The following is a 15,003-nucleotide window of genomic DNA, read 5'->3' on the forward strand; positions in this document are numbered from 1 at the left end:
AAGGTTTATTACGATAATTGAAGAGGAAGCAGGCCATTGTTTCTTCACCTAATCCCTTCTCGAATGGCGTTCCGAGGAAAGCAAGAAGGGATCGAAGAAATTAATGATTTAAACTGCAACCGAAGAAGAAATGATCAGGATAATGCTAACCTCTCCCTCTCTCTCCCGAATAAATAATACACAGAGTTGCAGAAATTTCTGACACTTTTCATGTGGGGTTTTAGGGTTCTTAACATCAATTCTTTCTAACCCATTTAATCTTCATATTATTCCTTCAAACCATTATCGTCCATGGCTCTCTGTTTTCTGCTCAACTTCGATTCCATTCAATTATTTCTTACAATTTCTACTGTTTATGCAACTTCAACTTGTTACAATAATATGATGTTTTAATATTGCTTCATAACTAATTAATAAACTTAACCATAACAAATGTGATTAGGTGTTCAATTTCATCCAATTAATCATTCAATAGTCTTCTAAAAAATAATAATAATAATAATAATAATAATAATAATAATAATAAAGTTTTAATATCATTTTTCTCAAATATTATTAACTATATATTTTAACACTAATACTACTTGAAAAGTTTAAGGAAAAAGAATTCCTCTATTTATAACTATGTTTCAGATTTCGTGTACCAAGATATGAGAATAAAATTAAGTTTTTTTTTAGTTAAATGGTATGTAAAGTTGCATATTCAAAATTTTGACCTTTTAACGAGAATATATATTTTAATCGGCCAAATTGTACTCTAATCCAATTGAACTAGAAAAAAAAAATTAATTAGATAAAATAAACTAAGTGTTTGGAAAGATGTGAGATTACACGTCATTTAGGAAAAACTAATCATCATTTTAAGAGGTGAAAATATCTCTCTTAGAGACACATTTTAAAACTTGGAAGAAAATTTTAGAAAAGAATACAAAGAAGGCTTGAGATATTACGTTGAGCTCTCAAAGAAGGTGATCAAAACATTTCTTATAAAATTTTATAAGGATATCGGAAAAAGAGAAGGGTGTGGAAACCACTATGAAGAAAATAATAATTGCTAAAAAAAAAATAATAGTGTTCTTTTATTAATAATTAATTACTCTGTTATTATATGAATTAAATAGCTCTTCCTTGTATTATCAAGAATTTAATGAAGTGAAAATTAAACTGATAACTAAATACACCATTATGAGCATTTATGAGTTTTTTTTTTTCTTTTTGAACTGCATTTATGAGACAGAGCTGCACCTTCCAAACCTCGTTACACTCCACACCTTCAATAAATTTAGAACTCGTTTATAAATTGAAAAAAAAAAAAAAAAAAAATTAATGCCTATGAGGATCAATAGTTCTAGAACATACCATCGTTGGGATTTCTTATACAAATTTTCGTTTCATTAAATCATAAATACATATTTAAAATAAATAAATGTGAATCTTAATTCATTTCGAGTAAGACAGACACTACTATCAAAATAAGTAGCGTATTGTATTTAAAAAGAAAAAAAAAAGAAAATTGTTCTCTCAATCATTTTAGCTGAATGCATGCCAACACTCTTTATCTTCCATTCCCCCATACATCCAATAATTTTAAAACAACAAGGTACAAAACTGGATATTATTGTTAAATTTCTTAAATTATTGGTCAAAAAAAAAAAAAAAAAAAAAAAAAAAAAAACACAAAAAAATGAAAGCAAAATACTTTTTTTTAAAAACCCCTTGGATTTATGACACACGTCTCATTATTACATTATTGCATACATTATATTATATTATATCATTTTCAGGCTCTCTATTTATATATATATATAGATAGATAGATTCACTAGAGATGTGATATTGCTGTGTTCCCCCCGCCGATACCACTTTCTTTCACCTTCTTCATCATCATCTTCTTCTTCTTCTGCAAGTTTCTATAAGATTCCAGCCTTCGACTATTATTCTTTTTTTTTCTAATTATTTATTGAGAGGGATTGGCGATGGGATGGATGTTCTGACTCAGATGGAAAATTTTTCTGAGTTCTTTGAATTTACCGAACTGCCATCTTGGCCTTTTTCTTTTGGGAGTTCCAATATTGGTGCCACTTCACATCGCTTTCAAAACCCAACTCCCCCCATTCTCCCTTCTTATGCTCTCTCATCCACCGCTTCAATGAGCAACGCCACTCACCCTCTTGCACCACCCTGTCCTCCACCCCATTCCCCTGCCGCCACCCCAAACTCCCACACGGTACGTATCATACATACTCTAAACTACAAATCATATGTTGCACCCAAATATATGTTTTTTGCACAAAATGTATTCCAAAGATTGAATTTTTAAAAATAGGTGGTCTCATGGCTTTGCTTTGGGTTTCCCCCAATTGAGTTAGTATTCCTCACTTATAAACCCATGATCATTCCCTAAATTAGTCGATGTGGGACTTCCATCATCCAACACCTCCCCTCGAACAAAGTGCGCCTCCCCTTAATCGAGGCTCGACTCCTTTGGAGTCTTAGTCATTTTTTACTGCGAGGGGCTTGGCTCCTTTTCTTTAGGAGTTCTTTGTTCGATATTTGAGGATTTGAGGATTTATCAATCTATTGGCACGACTAAGTTTAGGGCATGGCTCTGATATCATGTTAGACGAACACGACTCTCCACAATGGTATGATATTGTCCACTTTGAGCATAAGCTCTCATGGCTTTGCTTTGGGTTTCTCCAAAAGGCCTCATTCCAATGGAGTTAGTATTCCTCACTTAAACCCATGATCATTCCCTAAATTAGTCGATGTGGGACTTCCATCATCCAACAGTCTCATCAGTTGATTATTATTTCAGAAGCAGCAGCAGCAAGATTCAATGGGCGCGATGAGGGAGATGATATATAGGATAGCGGCGATGCAGCCGATCCAGATTGACCCAGAAGCGGTTAAGCCACCAAAGCGGCGGAATGTGAAGATATCAAAAGATCCACAGAGCGTAGCGGCGCGGCATAGAAGAGAGAGAATAAGCGAGAGAATTAGAATACTTCAAAGAATAGTCCCTGGCGGCACCAAAATGGACACCGCTTCCATGTTAGACGAGGCCATTCATTATGTCAAGTTCTTGAAAAGCCAAGTCCAATCCCTCCAAATAGCTGCCAACAACCGCCCCTCCTCTGCCTTTGGCTTTCCGGCGGCGATGTCGGCCGGTGGAAGCAACTACAAGCAATTCCAGTTTGCTCAAACTGGACATGAGCACGTGGAGGATGCTTGAATGTTGGTGCTGAATGAATGAATGAATGAATGAATGAATGAATCGGTTGTTATATGTTTTTGTTTTCTGGGAATGTGTCGGATTGATTGATTGATGAGTGTGTTCCAAATTTGGTAAATTGTAAGAATGCGGTTTTGAAAGAGACATCCACTCCTCCCAAACCTTTGTCTCATGACATTTTTTGTTCGAGTTTTTTGTTTTTTTTTTTTCACTAATAAGGAAAAGGCAAGATCTTTGCAAAAAAAAAAAAAAAAAAAAAAAAAAGAAAGAACTTTATAGAATGGCCTAGGTTGTACTTGTTCGATCTAATATTTGTTTTACTCTAAATTTTAGCCTATATTAATATAAAAATATCAAATATTAAGAATTATATCTATTTAAAATTTACGACTTCTAGAAAATATATATAATTATATTCACTTTTAAGTCCAACTTGTTATAATGCATTTATTAAAGAGAGGTCCTGTATATTTATAAAGAATGCTTTCCATCTTCAATTGATGTGGGGTCTCCCACTCCACCGTCTTTGGGCCTAGCGTCCTCACTAGTACATCGCTCTGATACCATTTGTAATGTCCCAAATCCACCGCTAATAGATATTGTCTGTTTTGACCCATTACGCATCGCTGTCAGTTTCACGATATAAAACGCGTCTACTTAGGAGAGCTTTCCATGCATTGGTAAGAAATGTTTCATTCCCTTCTCCGACCGACGTGGGATCTCATAATTGTTCTTTTAACGAAACTTTTATAGAAGTATTAAAAAATAATTATGATATTATTTTTGTTAAATAATTTAGAATGCATGAAGAAAACATTTATATTACTAACAAAAATGAAATTATTTTAATACGTTTATTGAAGATTATGCATTAATAATTTTAAATCAAAATATTTTGAATTGATTCGATTTAGAATTTTAATTAGTATAATTATTATTTTTAAGTAGTAGGAATAAACATTTAGCCTTAATTTTTTAATATATGAGTCATTTTAATTGTTCTATTTATTATTCTTTCTCCATTTAATTGAAGTATATTTTGTGAACAACAAAAATGAAATCCTCGATATTTGATAATCAGTTTATTTGGAATTGAGTAACTATGTTACACCTGGACCATTGTACATGTTAAATTGAAGAAAAGAGCACGTGAAATGCACATGAAACTCTGACAGGGAGCGGTGGAGCTGCTTTTACTATTTTGTCCACAATGATGACGTCGTCTAACCTCAAGGGTTCCGTCCCAACACGTGTACGGCGTTTCAAATTTAAGAATTTATAATACTTTTTTTTAAACAAAATTAGTTAATATTATTAGATGCAGATAATAACGCAATAATTTTGTCCCCAAGTATTTGGGCGTCTAATAAAACCCTGAATCCTTGAACATTATAATTTAGTACAAAAACAACATGTGTTAAGAATAATGAGATAACGTTAACTTAGTTACAAACGAAGTTTCAAATGTTGGTCTCCATGGAAGTTGGATACAGAAAGCTTCTGATACTTCATCTCCCATGAAGTTGTCTATCACTGTTTTGCAGCTCATTTGGAGTCGGCCTCTAGTACAATAACTAAAACTACATTGACACCACATTCGATTTGAAGCAGCAGCGTCTCTTGTTCTATACAATATTCTTCCTTCCATGTTCTCAAATTAACTCTATCTGTCAAAACAAGATTGTGATTTCAAGTATGCACATAAACAAATGCAGCCATGAGGATATTTGAAATCTGTTCGAATTTTCAATGATTAAGAGAATTAGAGAGGGAAAGACTGATGACCTGGTTGAATGGCCAAATCAGGGGAATTGGTAAATGAACGGAATACTAAAAGGCATGGCAGGTGAAACAGCCACTTAGGGAGCCCATATGACGGGTTCGATAAAAAGATGATAGAGACTTGATAGAAGAAGATGTCCTGTTGTCTCGGGGGGACTGGTTTTCCATCACTGAGCTCCTCATTTCTTGGGCTTTCTTCTGTGCAGATTTCAGTTTATTCATGATCTTATCCATTGATGACGCTCTCTTCTTTTCCAGTTTCATCTGATGCAAGATTCTCAATGAGTACATAATCTATAATATTATTCATCAGTGAGGAGATTTATGGTGAATTCTATGTGTATTTGTAGGGAAGAACCTCTAGTTTTCGTATAGCTGCATCGGCTTTTGCTTTCTGTAGATTTTCCCATGCACTTATTTTGGCTTCCTCACGCTTAACCCTGCAAGAGGACTCAGAGTTTGGCATCAATTTTAATTCTATATGCTTATCTTTCCTTACATAGATCGTAAAGGAATTTTAGAAGACATACTTTGAAATGCTTTTTGCTATGTTAGGGACATCTAAATCTGAACATCCAGAAACCGCATCACTGTCTTTCTTCCTCCTGTCGTCAACAGAGTCTTTCCAAGGAAATGGCGCTTTTTGTTTCTTAGACCACCTTGTCAAAGTAACCTGGTTATCAACTTGTACATCCCTCACCTCCAACTTAGAGCTCACAGCTCCCACCTCTAACATATGCATACCAGATGAACTGGAGGCAGAGATTGATGGCCTCGTCTTGGGAGATGACTGCACACTGCTCTCTGGGCTCATTTGTGTAGCCATATCCCTTCTTGAAACAACACGAGAAGCATCCATCCCTGAACCCTTCACCTCCGTACTTACATTTTCCCCTGATCCTGCACAACATTTCAACACATTAACTCTAAAGCTATAATTGGTATAATTGGTAACCTCTGCTCCAGAATCAAATTGGTCCAAAGCATTCTATATCCCTACTCCAGAATCAAATTCCATTATATAATGGCACAAGAAACATTTCCCAGTAATTAAAATGCAATATCACAGGAACAATGACCTTTGTTTAAATTTGAAGCCAGAGAGGCTTTTACCTTCTTGCAAGCCTGTTGTTGATGACAAAAGACCCAGCATTTCAGAGCACCCATGAACGCTAAGCGAGCGTGCCATGGAGGGCTCTGTTTGTCCATGAAAGGTCCCTTCATGCCCACCGGAATGAATCCCCAAGCCATTCGTTGATATCACTCCAGCTGAAAATGGTGACCCGGTAATGAAATTCTCAAAAGTCCCTCCTTCATAGGCCGGAACAGCCGGCGAATATAGTGAATAGTATGCAATACCAGGCGGGCCAAGTGGCCCACTCTTTGATTTAGGCCGCCGTTGAGGAAGTGGAACTGAATTCCTCACGACCCCATCACCGGATATGGGACTAAAGATCCACCTTTCAGCATCTTCCCACTTCGATGGCAATGTTCTGCCACTGTTGAGAGTCAGCAATGCAGGGTTATTAGTATGTTTCCGACCGCCATTGTTGTGCAATGGCACTCGCTCAGAGCTCCACCCCTTTTGCATACCAAAGCTATTGTGCCGATAATTAGGCGTCACAGGGCTTGGAAATGTTCCAGTCTTCCGTGTTGATACTTTAGGGTTCTTCTTGATACTTGCCAAACGAGGTGAGGAAGCTGTAGTGGCGTTATTTAGATCCAATGAAGCAGGCCTCCTCCTGTCCAGCTTCCTGGATTGAACTTCAGATCTGGATCTATGATCTTGACACTCTGTAAAATCAACCCACTTCAAGTAAATATTACGGATAAACACTGAGAAAAGGGAATGGAGTTGGATCTGTAATACCTTTCAGGGCAAGAGAAAAGGAATTCCTCGCCGAATCGACAGCTCGATTCTCGTCTTCTAAATCGACATTGTTGTCTTCGTTCTGAATTGCTGGGAATTAAGTGGGAGAAAAGCCAATTAGAATCGAATTTGAAGTACGTAAAAGTTTCTGTGGGTGTTACTTTGTGAGATTCTACCCTTTTTTTTCTTTTTATTCATTCACGGAGCTTAAAATCTAGCTGTACCTTTCGCTTTTTCTCCCTTGGTATAGAGACGACTGTGCTTGTTGTTTAGTGCTAGTTTGTTTGGATCTGGATTTGGACCACCGCAACTCTCGTGGTCTTCCTCATCATGCTCTGCCAAATGCTGCAATCAAAATCACAAAACAAAAGTTTTCAATCCCGTCTTCCTTTTTCCATTTCATATTGTTGATCAATCATGTTCACAACCTCGTAGCCGCCTCCAAAACCCTTATTTCATTACAGTGTTTAGACAAAGAAGATTCCCAAATTCGTTTCCAACATTTGGTATTACTCAGAAAAGTGAAAATCCCAGAAAAACCAACTACGAAATAAACAACCGTCTCTAATCTCCGGTATTGCTCAGAGAAAACAAAACCCCCGTCCAAATAAACGGCCCCATTTTACCAATTCGTTTCCAAAGTTTTGATATCAGTCAGAAAAACGAAGACCCCACGAAAATAAACCAGAAAATAAGCAACCCCATTTGAGTGTATGCAAGAAGAAGATAAAAGTAAATGAGATTTACAAGTGAGATTTCAGAGATGAGGGAATCGCGGTCGTGGGCCTCCGATGCAAACGAGCAGCGCTCCACACTGGCGGAGGCAGAAGAGAAGAGACTGAAACTCGATTCGAGAGCGTAAATGACAGAATCGGGGCTGGAAGCGCGAGCTCTGAAGCCTGATCTCGACGACGGCGTTTGGTCCTGAAACCCCATCTCCGGCGCCTTCCTCACTCTACTTCCCTGCATACATTACAGTCGCACAATCCCCAGAGAGAGAAAGAAGGAAGGATATTGGTCAAAATGGCGGGTAGTGGAGGGAATTGCTAAGAGCCTCGTGCTTTACTAACTTAATCACACAAGGACAATCCGTCCAAGCTCTACTTCCACACAAGAGGATCAAATTAACAACCTGTTGTACTTCTTGGGATAATCGGCTCCTTCCTTGGAACCTTATTTATTTTTGAACTTCACCGTAAAAAAGACAGAGCAGCCTCCCTGTTTCCATCGACCATGGACACATTTCTTAACGTCCGTAAAAAAAAAAAAAAAAAAAAAAGTTGGTAAATTTGTAAATTTGTAATGTGACCAGAAAGACGTGTAGGTTTAATTTTTAAAATGCGGAGGAGGCTCGTTGGGCTCCCCGTTTGAACGGCGAGCAAAACTGCAACACCCACATATCAATCACTGCCACTGCCACTGCCACCGGCACCATTTCTGTCCCACTTGTCTGCATCTTAGTAGTTCAGCTAACTTGGATTCCCTTTTTCTTCTTCCTTTTCTTACCTTACCCCAAACTTTTAAAAGCTCTGAAGTGGGAAAAAATGGTTATATGCATTTGAAAATTTTGAAAATATTACAGTCCCCATGTAACTTTAAAAATTTATGAGATTCCTGGCTTCCCCCTACACTACGACAATATTTATGTGCATTTATTGGTGTTGGATTTTGCAGTATTGGTAAAGTCGTATTGAGAAATGATTAAAATACAAAATATATAATGAATATGAAAAGAAGGCTCGTGGGTGGTGCATGTGATGTGGCAGATTAAAGAAATGCAAATCTGCAAAAACCATAAATAATTCAGTAAATGTTAGCACAGAATCAAGCGAATGCATGCCACCAGATTGACCAAAAAAGGTGATAACTTTTTCCAACTGTGTTAATAATATAATGGAACCCTCAAAACAAGGGCTCACATGCATTTAGAAGCCATCGTAATCTTGAAATAAGTCATGTTCATAAGCTCAAAGGGTCACTGATAATGAAACTCTTAACTAAACCACCATTTTCTTATAGCTGGGTTTTGATTTTTTCGAAGTTTGTTTTGTCGGTGAACATAGAGAGTCGGTTTGATCTCAATTTACAAGGCAAGGAAAGGACCACGGAAACAGAAGAAATAATAAAAAGCTACTTTTTGGTTTCCTTCTAACACAGTTCACCCATCTGTCGGTTTGGATAATTATCGATGAACATCCCCAACAAACTCTAAGATTTTAACTTGCTAAAGTTCATTCAGTATCTTAATTAATTTGTACTGAATAACGTGAAGGAAGCGGGTTTCATTATGAGAGTGAGTAAGAATCTTTTCATAAGTGTAGTAGAGTAGGTACGTAATCTTCAAACCAAGTACAAAATCGTCATCAATGTCATAGCTGGATCCAGATTCCTTATAAGCCATCTCTGTGAGTAATGCTTTACCAGAAGGAAGGACTGTTATGGGACCCCTAGCTTGTTCTTTTATGACACTTCAACTAAGTTCTTCAAGATCCAAAAAAGCCTTCAGAGAAGATAAAGATTTTCACTGATGCATCTTGGTTTGGGTCTGGAATTCTCATCACAGAAAGTGGTTGTTAAATAAGTACAAAAACGTATGGTCCAATGGTGAGATTTTGTGTACTAACCGTATCATTGGATTGAGACGTTAATATTATGAATTTACTCTAAGAACAGCTTTCCCAAAGGATATATCTGGATTTGACAGAGGAAGATGAAGAATCAAACAGTGGGGCTAATGAAAAGGGCCATTCCAGTGAGAGAATCAAGGTTTAACATAATCGAAGATGTAATGTAATTCCTTGGTTCGGCTGATCTAAAACTTACAACTGAAGCAGAAGTCAAAACTAAAAACATCAGGATGTAAAGATTACAGAGGAAATCAAACGGCACTAGTTGCCATTGACATGCCAATGAATTGAACCTGATGAATCCTGCATTCATGATTGACATTTACTCAAACCACAGCAGCAGCAAGGCCATATCAGGAAATGCCACAAAAAACTTGGTTCTCTCTCCATGGCAGGAGGGTGGAGCAGCTGTATGAAGTAGTATTTCCAGAAAATACATTGAAAAACATGTGCTTTGCTTTCACTCGAAAGCTACTGAATTCATCCATGTCGAAGTATGATACCAGCAAGCAAGACACCTCGAGACGGATTCTACACGCCACCTACAACTCTCAACCTACCGCGTGACTTATATGTACACCACCATCTATGACATTATTCTTTCGGCCAGGATATCAGATAACATCCTCTGAAATCACCATGGGCCAGTCTGCGTTCGTCTTAAGCATTGCTTCTTGATTCCTTGTTGATTGTCCATTACTTCCAACGCCTGTAACAAAATGCCAGAATTTGAAAAGGTTGCTTTCATCAAGAACAATATAAACCAGAAGTGGTCATAAGGAGAAGATTGCAGTATCAAAAGAATGGTCATCAAATATCATGGAGAGTCAAAGATGGCAAAAGGGTTTGTTTGATGAGAAGTGGCGATGGAGAGAATGTTTGCACGATGAATTAACAGCAGTCTTCACCAGTTAACGAACTAGATGAAAAAGTAAAGAGCATGTCGCTGGTATTGACACTAGCGAGGTGCATAATAAGCATGCATGACTTAATAAAAAATACTATGCCCAACTAAAGCTTCATCCCCATCAAGGTATTATAATATACAGCTGAAGAAAAAGACTTGAAATGAAAGAGAGATGAAAATTGTCGGGAATCTAGCTTCATTTCAGTCGTGTATAGATCTATCCTTAAAACAAGAATGACTCGTAGAAATACAAAATTTAAGAATTAAGAAATTTCCAAAATAGTAACATGCATATGGGCAGCCACACTAGCACATAATAATATCAATGGGGAAAGCGTACCCGGGTTTTCTGCATTTCCATGATTTCTGCCTGCAGCAACCAAACAAAATAATAATTGTGAATGGTGAAGCCATTCATTTGATTAACAAGCTCACTCTTTTGACGTAGAGACTCTTATGTACCTGTTTTCTCCGGAGTTCTTGGTTATCCTCTTTTAGCTTTGCAACTTCTGCTTCCAATTCCATTGTGTAAGCCTAGTGAAAACGAAGAGAAACCCATGGTCAAATGAATCTCCATCAATACAAAACTAACGTCAATATTGAGTAACCAATGTCAGCATTATATATGGGTCAAAAAACTGTATCATAGTTCAAGACACCATATATACCCGGTGATATTTTGTAATGCAGCACGCCTAAAGAAATAATCTAGGGGCGGAAGGTTAGAGACATGCAGATTCAGTCCTCTGTGGGCTTTCCCTATATATGGGTCAAAAAACTGTATCATAGTTCAAGACACCATATATACCCGGTGATATTTTGTAATGCAGCACGCCTAAAGAAATAATCTAGGGGCGGAAGGTTAGAGACATGCAGATTCAGTCCTCTGTGGGCTTTCCCTATATATGGGTCAAAAAACTGTATCATAGTTCAAGACACCATATATACCCGGTGATATTTTGTAATGCAGCACGCCTAAAGAAATAATCTAGGGGCGGAAGGTTAGAGACATGCAGATTCAGTCCTCTGTGGGCTTTCCCTTTTGGGCTTCCCCTCAAGGTTTTAAAACACGTCTGTTAGGGAGAGGTATCCACACTCTTATAAGAAATACTTCGTTCTCCTCTCCAACCGATATGAGATCTCACAATAGTCTAAGCTTATGAGTTCTACAGTGGTTAGCTAGCAAGACTTTACATTCAAACAAAACTATATGGTCCAGTTCTTCCTCTTAGGATGCCTTAAAATATAAAATTCTTTTAACCCTATATTTATAATACTTAGCAACAATAAAATATCTCTCTACTTTCAAGGAGAACAATTTGGAAGGGTAGAATGGCAGATGTGTTTATCTGCATTGTCGTAACTAGATTTTGTTTAATGGGACGGCCAGAGCTAATAGAGGAAACTGAACCATGGTTTAATATATCTGTAGAGTGCATCTAATAAAGAATAGATCAGCACATGGATGAAGCACATGATGTGCCATTCTTAAGTAATTGAGGACATAAATACATCAAATGGTTGGTCTCACAAATGGTTTTAGTTTACAAATAACCATTTTTCACAACTCCAGGTGCACATGGCAACATAGAAGCAAGTCAACAAGAATTCAAGTTATATGGTTTAGACCAGTTAACAAAGTTAAGTTGAACAACACATCACCTGCTTTCGAGCCCGTGATCTCGCAGCAGACTCTCTGTTTTTTATCATTCTCCGTTGTCTCCTCTCGACGACTTTTTCGACAGTCCCATTACTTCTCCTCCCTCTGATTCCACCATTAAGCGCGTAAGGCACAGGAGACACGGACGAGGTATCGCCATTGCTCTTTCCAATCCCATCTGATGATAGTTGGTTCACTGGAGATTCTGTTGCAATAGGTAACGGACCAGCTGTTAAATTAACCACTCCCATTCTTCCACCCTGCAGTGCAGACCCGTGCATCAAATTTGTGCTCAACCCTTGATCTGCAATCCCCATAATTCCACCTCTAATTCCTGGACTAGCCAGCTGACCATCACTGGGTAAAGCCAACTGAGATCCATATGTCACAGTAGGCTGCTTTGGAAATATTGGCTGCGGCGGATGTGCTCGAACTCCATTGACATTTAACGATAAGTTTGACGGTTGAACCGGAATCTGATTGTTATTCTCAGGAACTTTAGCTTGCCGCTGAAAAGCAATTCCAAAACCAGTGTTGTTGCCAAAGAACCCTCCATTGTTGGGGTTTGCAGTCACTTGAGTATCTTCTCTCACCACTCCAGCTCTGAATAAAAACTCTTCAAGTGTCATCTCCCCAAGAGTTTGCTGCCTCTGTTCCAAATTAGAAGCAACAGTATTCCCATCTTTAGCACTAGCATGTTCATTGATTATGTCCTTCCAAACTTCATCCACCTTCCTCTGGCTGAGTGTCCTTGGCAGCGTCAAAGATCCCTGTCTCTGCAAATACCCACTACTACCGCCAACAGTACCAGCCCCTTCTTTACCAACAGCAGCAGCAGCAGCAGCAGCAGCAGAAGATGTCATAGTTTGCATTTCTTCAGCGCTCCAAATGTTCTTCAACAGCTCATCCATGTTCATTGACCCAAAATCCTTGCCTATGCTCCCCATGCTCTGAAACTCATCGAAGGTGAGGGAGTAGATCGATGATTGTCGTGCTAACGGATAGTTGGCCGGAGGTCTTCCATCTCCACCGCCGTTTCCGGCAGATGGGTCATTCCCAAAATCCTTGAAATTCATCTCCTTGTAAATTTCGCAGAATCTGATTCAATCAGAACCAGAATCGGACCCAACCACCAAAATATCACTCAAAATTTACGATCATTTAACCTTCGCACCAAAAACCAAAACTACAAATCACTAAAAGACGACTTGAAAAAACCTCACATGCAAAGATATTCAAAAACCGTAGAGTTTAGCTTGGCTATTCCATTCAAAGCACAGTGATACCCCAATTAAGAGCTCATGTGAGTAGAACTCCTCAAAACAGATTCCACGAAACCAAAGAACACAGAGATTCAAAAACCCAGAAAACTCCCACTGCTAAAAGTCTAGTTAACACGAAAAAAACACCATAAACAACACATTCAAAAGGGTAAACAAACCCAAGCTATGAACTAATGCACGAAGTGATCGAACAGCTATCCAAACAACACAAATCAAGCAAAAAAATTGAGGGAAAAAGCAATCCCAAAACCCATAAAGGGAAACTCAAAAATTGACGAAATAGATATATATATTTTTAATCACAAATTCCCCCTTTTTTTCTTTTCTGGTGGCTAATTTGGATGGGTACCTTCTTCTTCTGTATATTAGGGCTTTGTGGAGGCGCCAAGTGTCGGCCGTCGCTTCCTATCTTCTCCTGTTTTTAATTTGTTTCTTTTTCACTGATTTTTTTTTTAATTTGTAGGTTTTAAGACAACGAGCGATCTTTGCGTTTAAAATACATAAAATACTTTATATATCCATTTAAAATAAATGGGAAAGTGGGCCACCTATCCTCCAAGATGATGAGCCTTGACGTGAAATTCAGCCAATGGCTTTCTGCAACGTGGGTCCATATCCACCGTCCACGTTTTCGCCATTCTCCTTTTCTCTTCTTTTTTTTTTTTTTTCCTTTCAGTAGTGGTATGGTTCGTACAGTTAAAAAGCGCGTGCACATGATCCACTCAAGAATAAATCCCATACGCCGCGGACCACTCTATCATCTTGATGCTTCCCTCCCATTATTTCATGGTCGTTTCTCTTAACTTGGATTCATTATAATTAATTACAAGTTTAGCGGGTTTTTGTTCCATTAATTTTCTTTTAATATTTTGTTTTAAAATACTAAATTGTTTTACTTTCCTATATATTTTTCAAATAAACATAATATCAAATATTTTTGTAACATAAATTTGAACTAAATAAAAATTGCATGGAAGAATTTCATTGGTTTGTATATCGTTGGTCATGGGCTTTTGTTTAGGCTATTATTTTTTGTCCACGGATAACGTTAAAAAGGCTAAAAAAATAAAAGCCACGCATTAATGCCCAATTTGGTCAAAATGCCATATCCCCATCCACTTAATAATACTGTGAATTTTATATATAAATGCTTAGAAAATATATCGAAATCATTGAAAAAAAAAAAAAGTAATTGTTTTTATCCCTTCATTATCGACAAATGGTTACAATATAATTATATAACTGACCCAAATCCAAATGATTTCCATATTTGAAAGGAGTTTTTCAAACAAACTTGAATTTTCTTGGACACCCACATATATTAAATCAAAAAGATTAAAAAAATATATAAATTAAAATACTTACTTAGGTGTATGCATTAAAATATATTTGTGCGTCCCAATCGAGATTACAAACATTATTAATAGCTAGAGATGGACTCTATAGCATACTTTATTGATTGAAGTGTCTTTAACCCTTTATAAGAATATGAGTATATTCAAATTTTGCTTAAGAAATCTCAATAATGTTATAATTTATTGTTAATAAAATATGTATTAATGAGGTTTATGAGCCCATATGTTTTATAAATGTTATAGTTAGATTGAGACGGACAATATGTGTTATGATTTATTTTGAT

The 15,003-nt window shown here is 37.3% G+C and overlaps 3 protein-coding genes across 7 annotated transcripts; 1 reads left to right on the forward strand and 2 right to left on the reverse strand.

Annotated features, from left to right (window-relative positions):
- The first annotated feature begins 1,839 nt into the window (after window positions 1-1,839).
- Window positions 1,840-3,464, forward strand: LOC111805460 (uncharacterized). Its single transcript, XM_023690566.2, has 2 exons — window positions 1,840-2,227; window positions 2,819-3,464. Exons 1-2 carry the CDS (start codon window positions 1,982-1,984, stop codon window positions 3,233-3,235), a joined length of 663 nt encoding a protein of 220 aa, XP_023546334.2. The 5' UTR covers window positions 1,840-1,981; the 3' UTR covers window positions 3,236-3,464.
- Window positions 3,465-4,565: 1,101 nt separating this feature from the next.
- Window positions 4,566-8,445, reverse strand: LOC111805168 (uncharacterized). 2 transcript variants are annotated; one of them, XM_023690094.2, is made up of 8 exons: window positions 7,635-8,445; window positions 7,112-7,232; window positions 6,888-6,977; window positions 6,131-6,811; window positions 5,548-5,917; window positions 5,376-5,457; window positions 5,021-5,281; window positions 4,566-4,902 (listed from the first exon to the last, which is right to left on the reverse strand). In XM_023690094.2, the coding sequence occupies exons 1-7, from the start codon at window positions 7,854-7,856 to the stop codon at window positions 5,066-5,068; spliced, it is 1,782 nt and encodes a 593-aa protein (XP_023545862.2). In that variant the 5' UTR covers window positions 7,857-8,445; the 3' UTR covers window positions 4,566-4,902; window positions 5,021-5,065. The 2 variants fall into 2 exon arrangements, with proteins under 2 accessions (XP_023545862.2, XP_086984369.1); XM_087128243.1 differs by having other exon boundaries at window positions 4,566-5,281.
- A 1,174-nt stretch (window positions 8,446-9,619) lies between these two features.
- Window positions 9,620-13,852, reverse strand: LOC111805170 (ABSCISIC ACID-INSENSITIVE 5-like protein 5). Of its 4 annotated transcripts, none has more exons than XM_023690097.2 (5): window positions 13,714-13,852; window positions 12,084-13,247; window positions 10,884-10,955; window positions 10,762-10,791; window positions 9,620-10,223 (listed from the first exon to the last, which is right to left on the reverse strand). In XM_023690097.2, the coding sequence occupies exons 2-5, from the start codon at window positions 13,155-13,157 to the stop codon at window positions 10,149-10,151; spliced, it is 1,251 nt and encodes a 416-aa protein (XP_023545865.1). In that variant the 5' UTR covers window positions 13,158-13,247; window positions 13,714-13,852; the 3' UTR covers window positions 9,620-10,148. The 4 variants fall into 4 exon arrangements, with proteins under 4 accessions (XP_023545865.1, XP_086984370.1, XP_023545864.1 ...); XM_087128244.1 differs by having other exon boundaries at window positions 12,084-13,468; window positions 13,714-13,841; XM_023690096.2 differs by lacking the exon at window positions 13,714-13,852 and having other exon boundaries at window positions 12,084-13,702.
- Between the last annotated feature and the right edge of the window lie 1,151 nt (window positions 13,853-15,003).

This window comes from Cucurbita pepo, chromosome 11 (genome assembly GCF_057944985.1).
Source record: "Cucurbita pepo subsp. pepo isolate OVF chromosome 11, ASM5794498v1, whole genome shotgun sequence".
NCBI classification, from domain to species: domain Eukaryota; kingdom Viridiplantae; phylum Streptophyta; class Magnoliopsida; order Cucurbitales; family Cucurbitaceae; genus Cucurbita; species Cucurbita pepo.

What these genes read in the sequence shown, in the direction of transcription:
- LOC111805460 (XM_023690566.2), top strand. Translation starts at nt 1,982, where the DNA reads ATGGATGTTCTGACTCAGATGGAAAATTTTTCTGAGTTCTTTGAATTT. An exon ending in CCACCCCAAACTCCCACACG is followed by an intron (nt 2,228 to 2,818) that starts GTACGTATCATA and finishes TTATTATTTCAG; the next exon opens with AAGCAGCAGCAGCAAGATTC.
- LOC111805168 (XM_023690094.2), bottom strand. Translation starts at nt 7,856, where the DNA reads ATGCAGGGAAGTAGAGTGAGGAAGGCGCCGGAGATGGGGTTTCAGGAC. An exon ending in CTTTTCTCTTGCCCTGAAAG is followed by an intron (nt 6,812 to 6,887) that starts GTATTACAGATC and finishes TTGATTTTACAG; the next exon opens with AGTGTCAAGATCATAGATCC. An exon ending in ATAGCAAAAAGCATTTCAAA is followed by an intron (nt 5,458 to 5,547) that starts GTATGTCTTCTA and finishes GTCCTCTTGCAG; the next exon opens with GGTTAAGCGTGAGGAAGCCA.
- LOC111805170 (XM_023690097.2), bottom strand. Translation starts at nt 13,157, where the DNA reads ATGAATTTCAAGGATTTTGGGAATGACCCATCTGCCGGAAACGGCGGT. An exon ending in GATCACGGGCTCGAAAGCAG is followed by an intron (nt 10,956 to 12,083) that starts GTGATGTGTTGT and finishes CGTTTTCACTAG; the next exon opens with GCTTACACAATGGAATTGGA. An exon ending in AAGAACTCCGGAGAAAACAG is followed by an intron (nt 10,792 to 10,883) that starts GTACATAAGAGT and finishes TGGTTGCTGCAG; the next exon opens with GCAGAAATCATGGAAATGCA.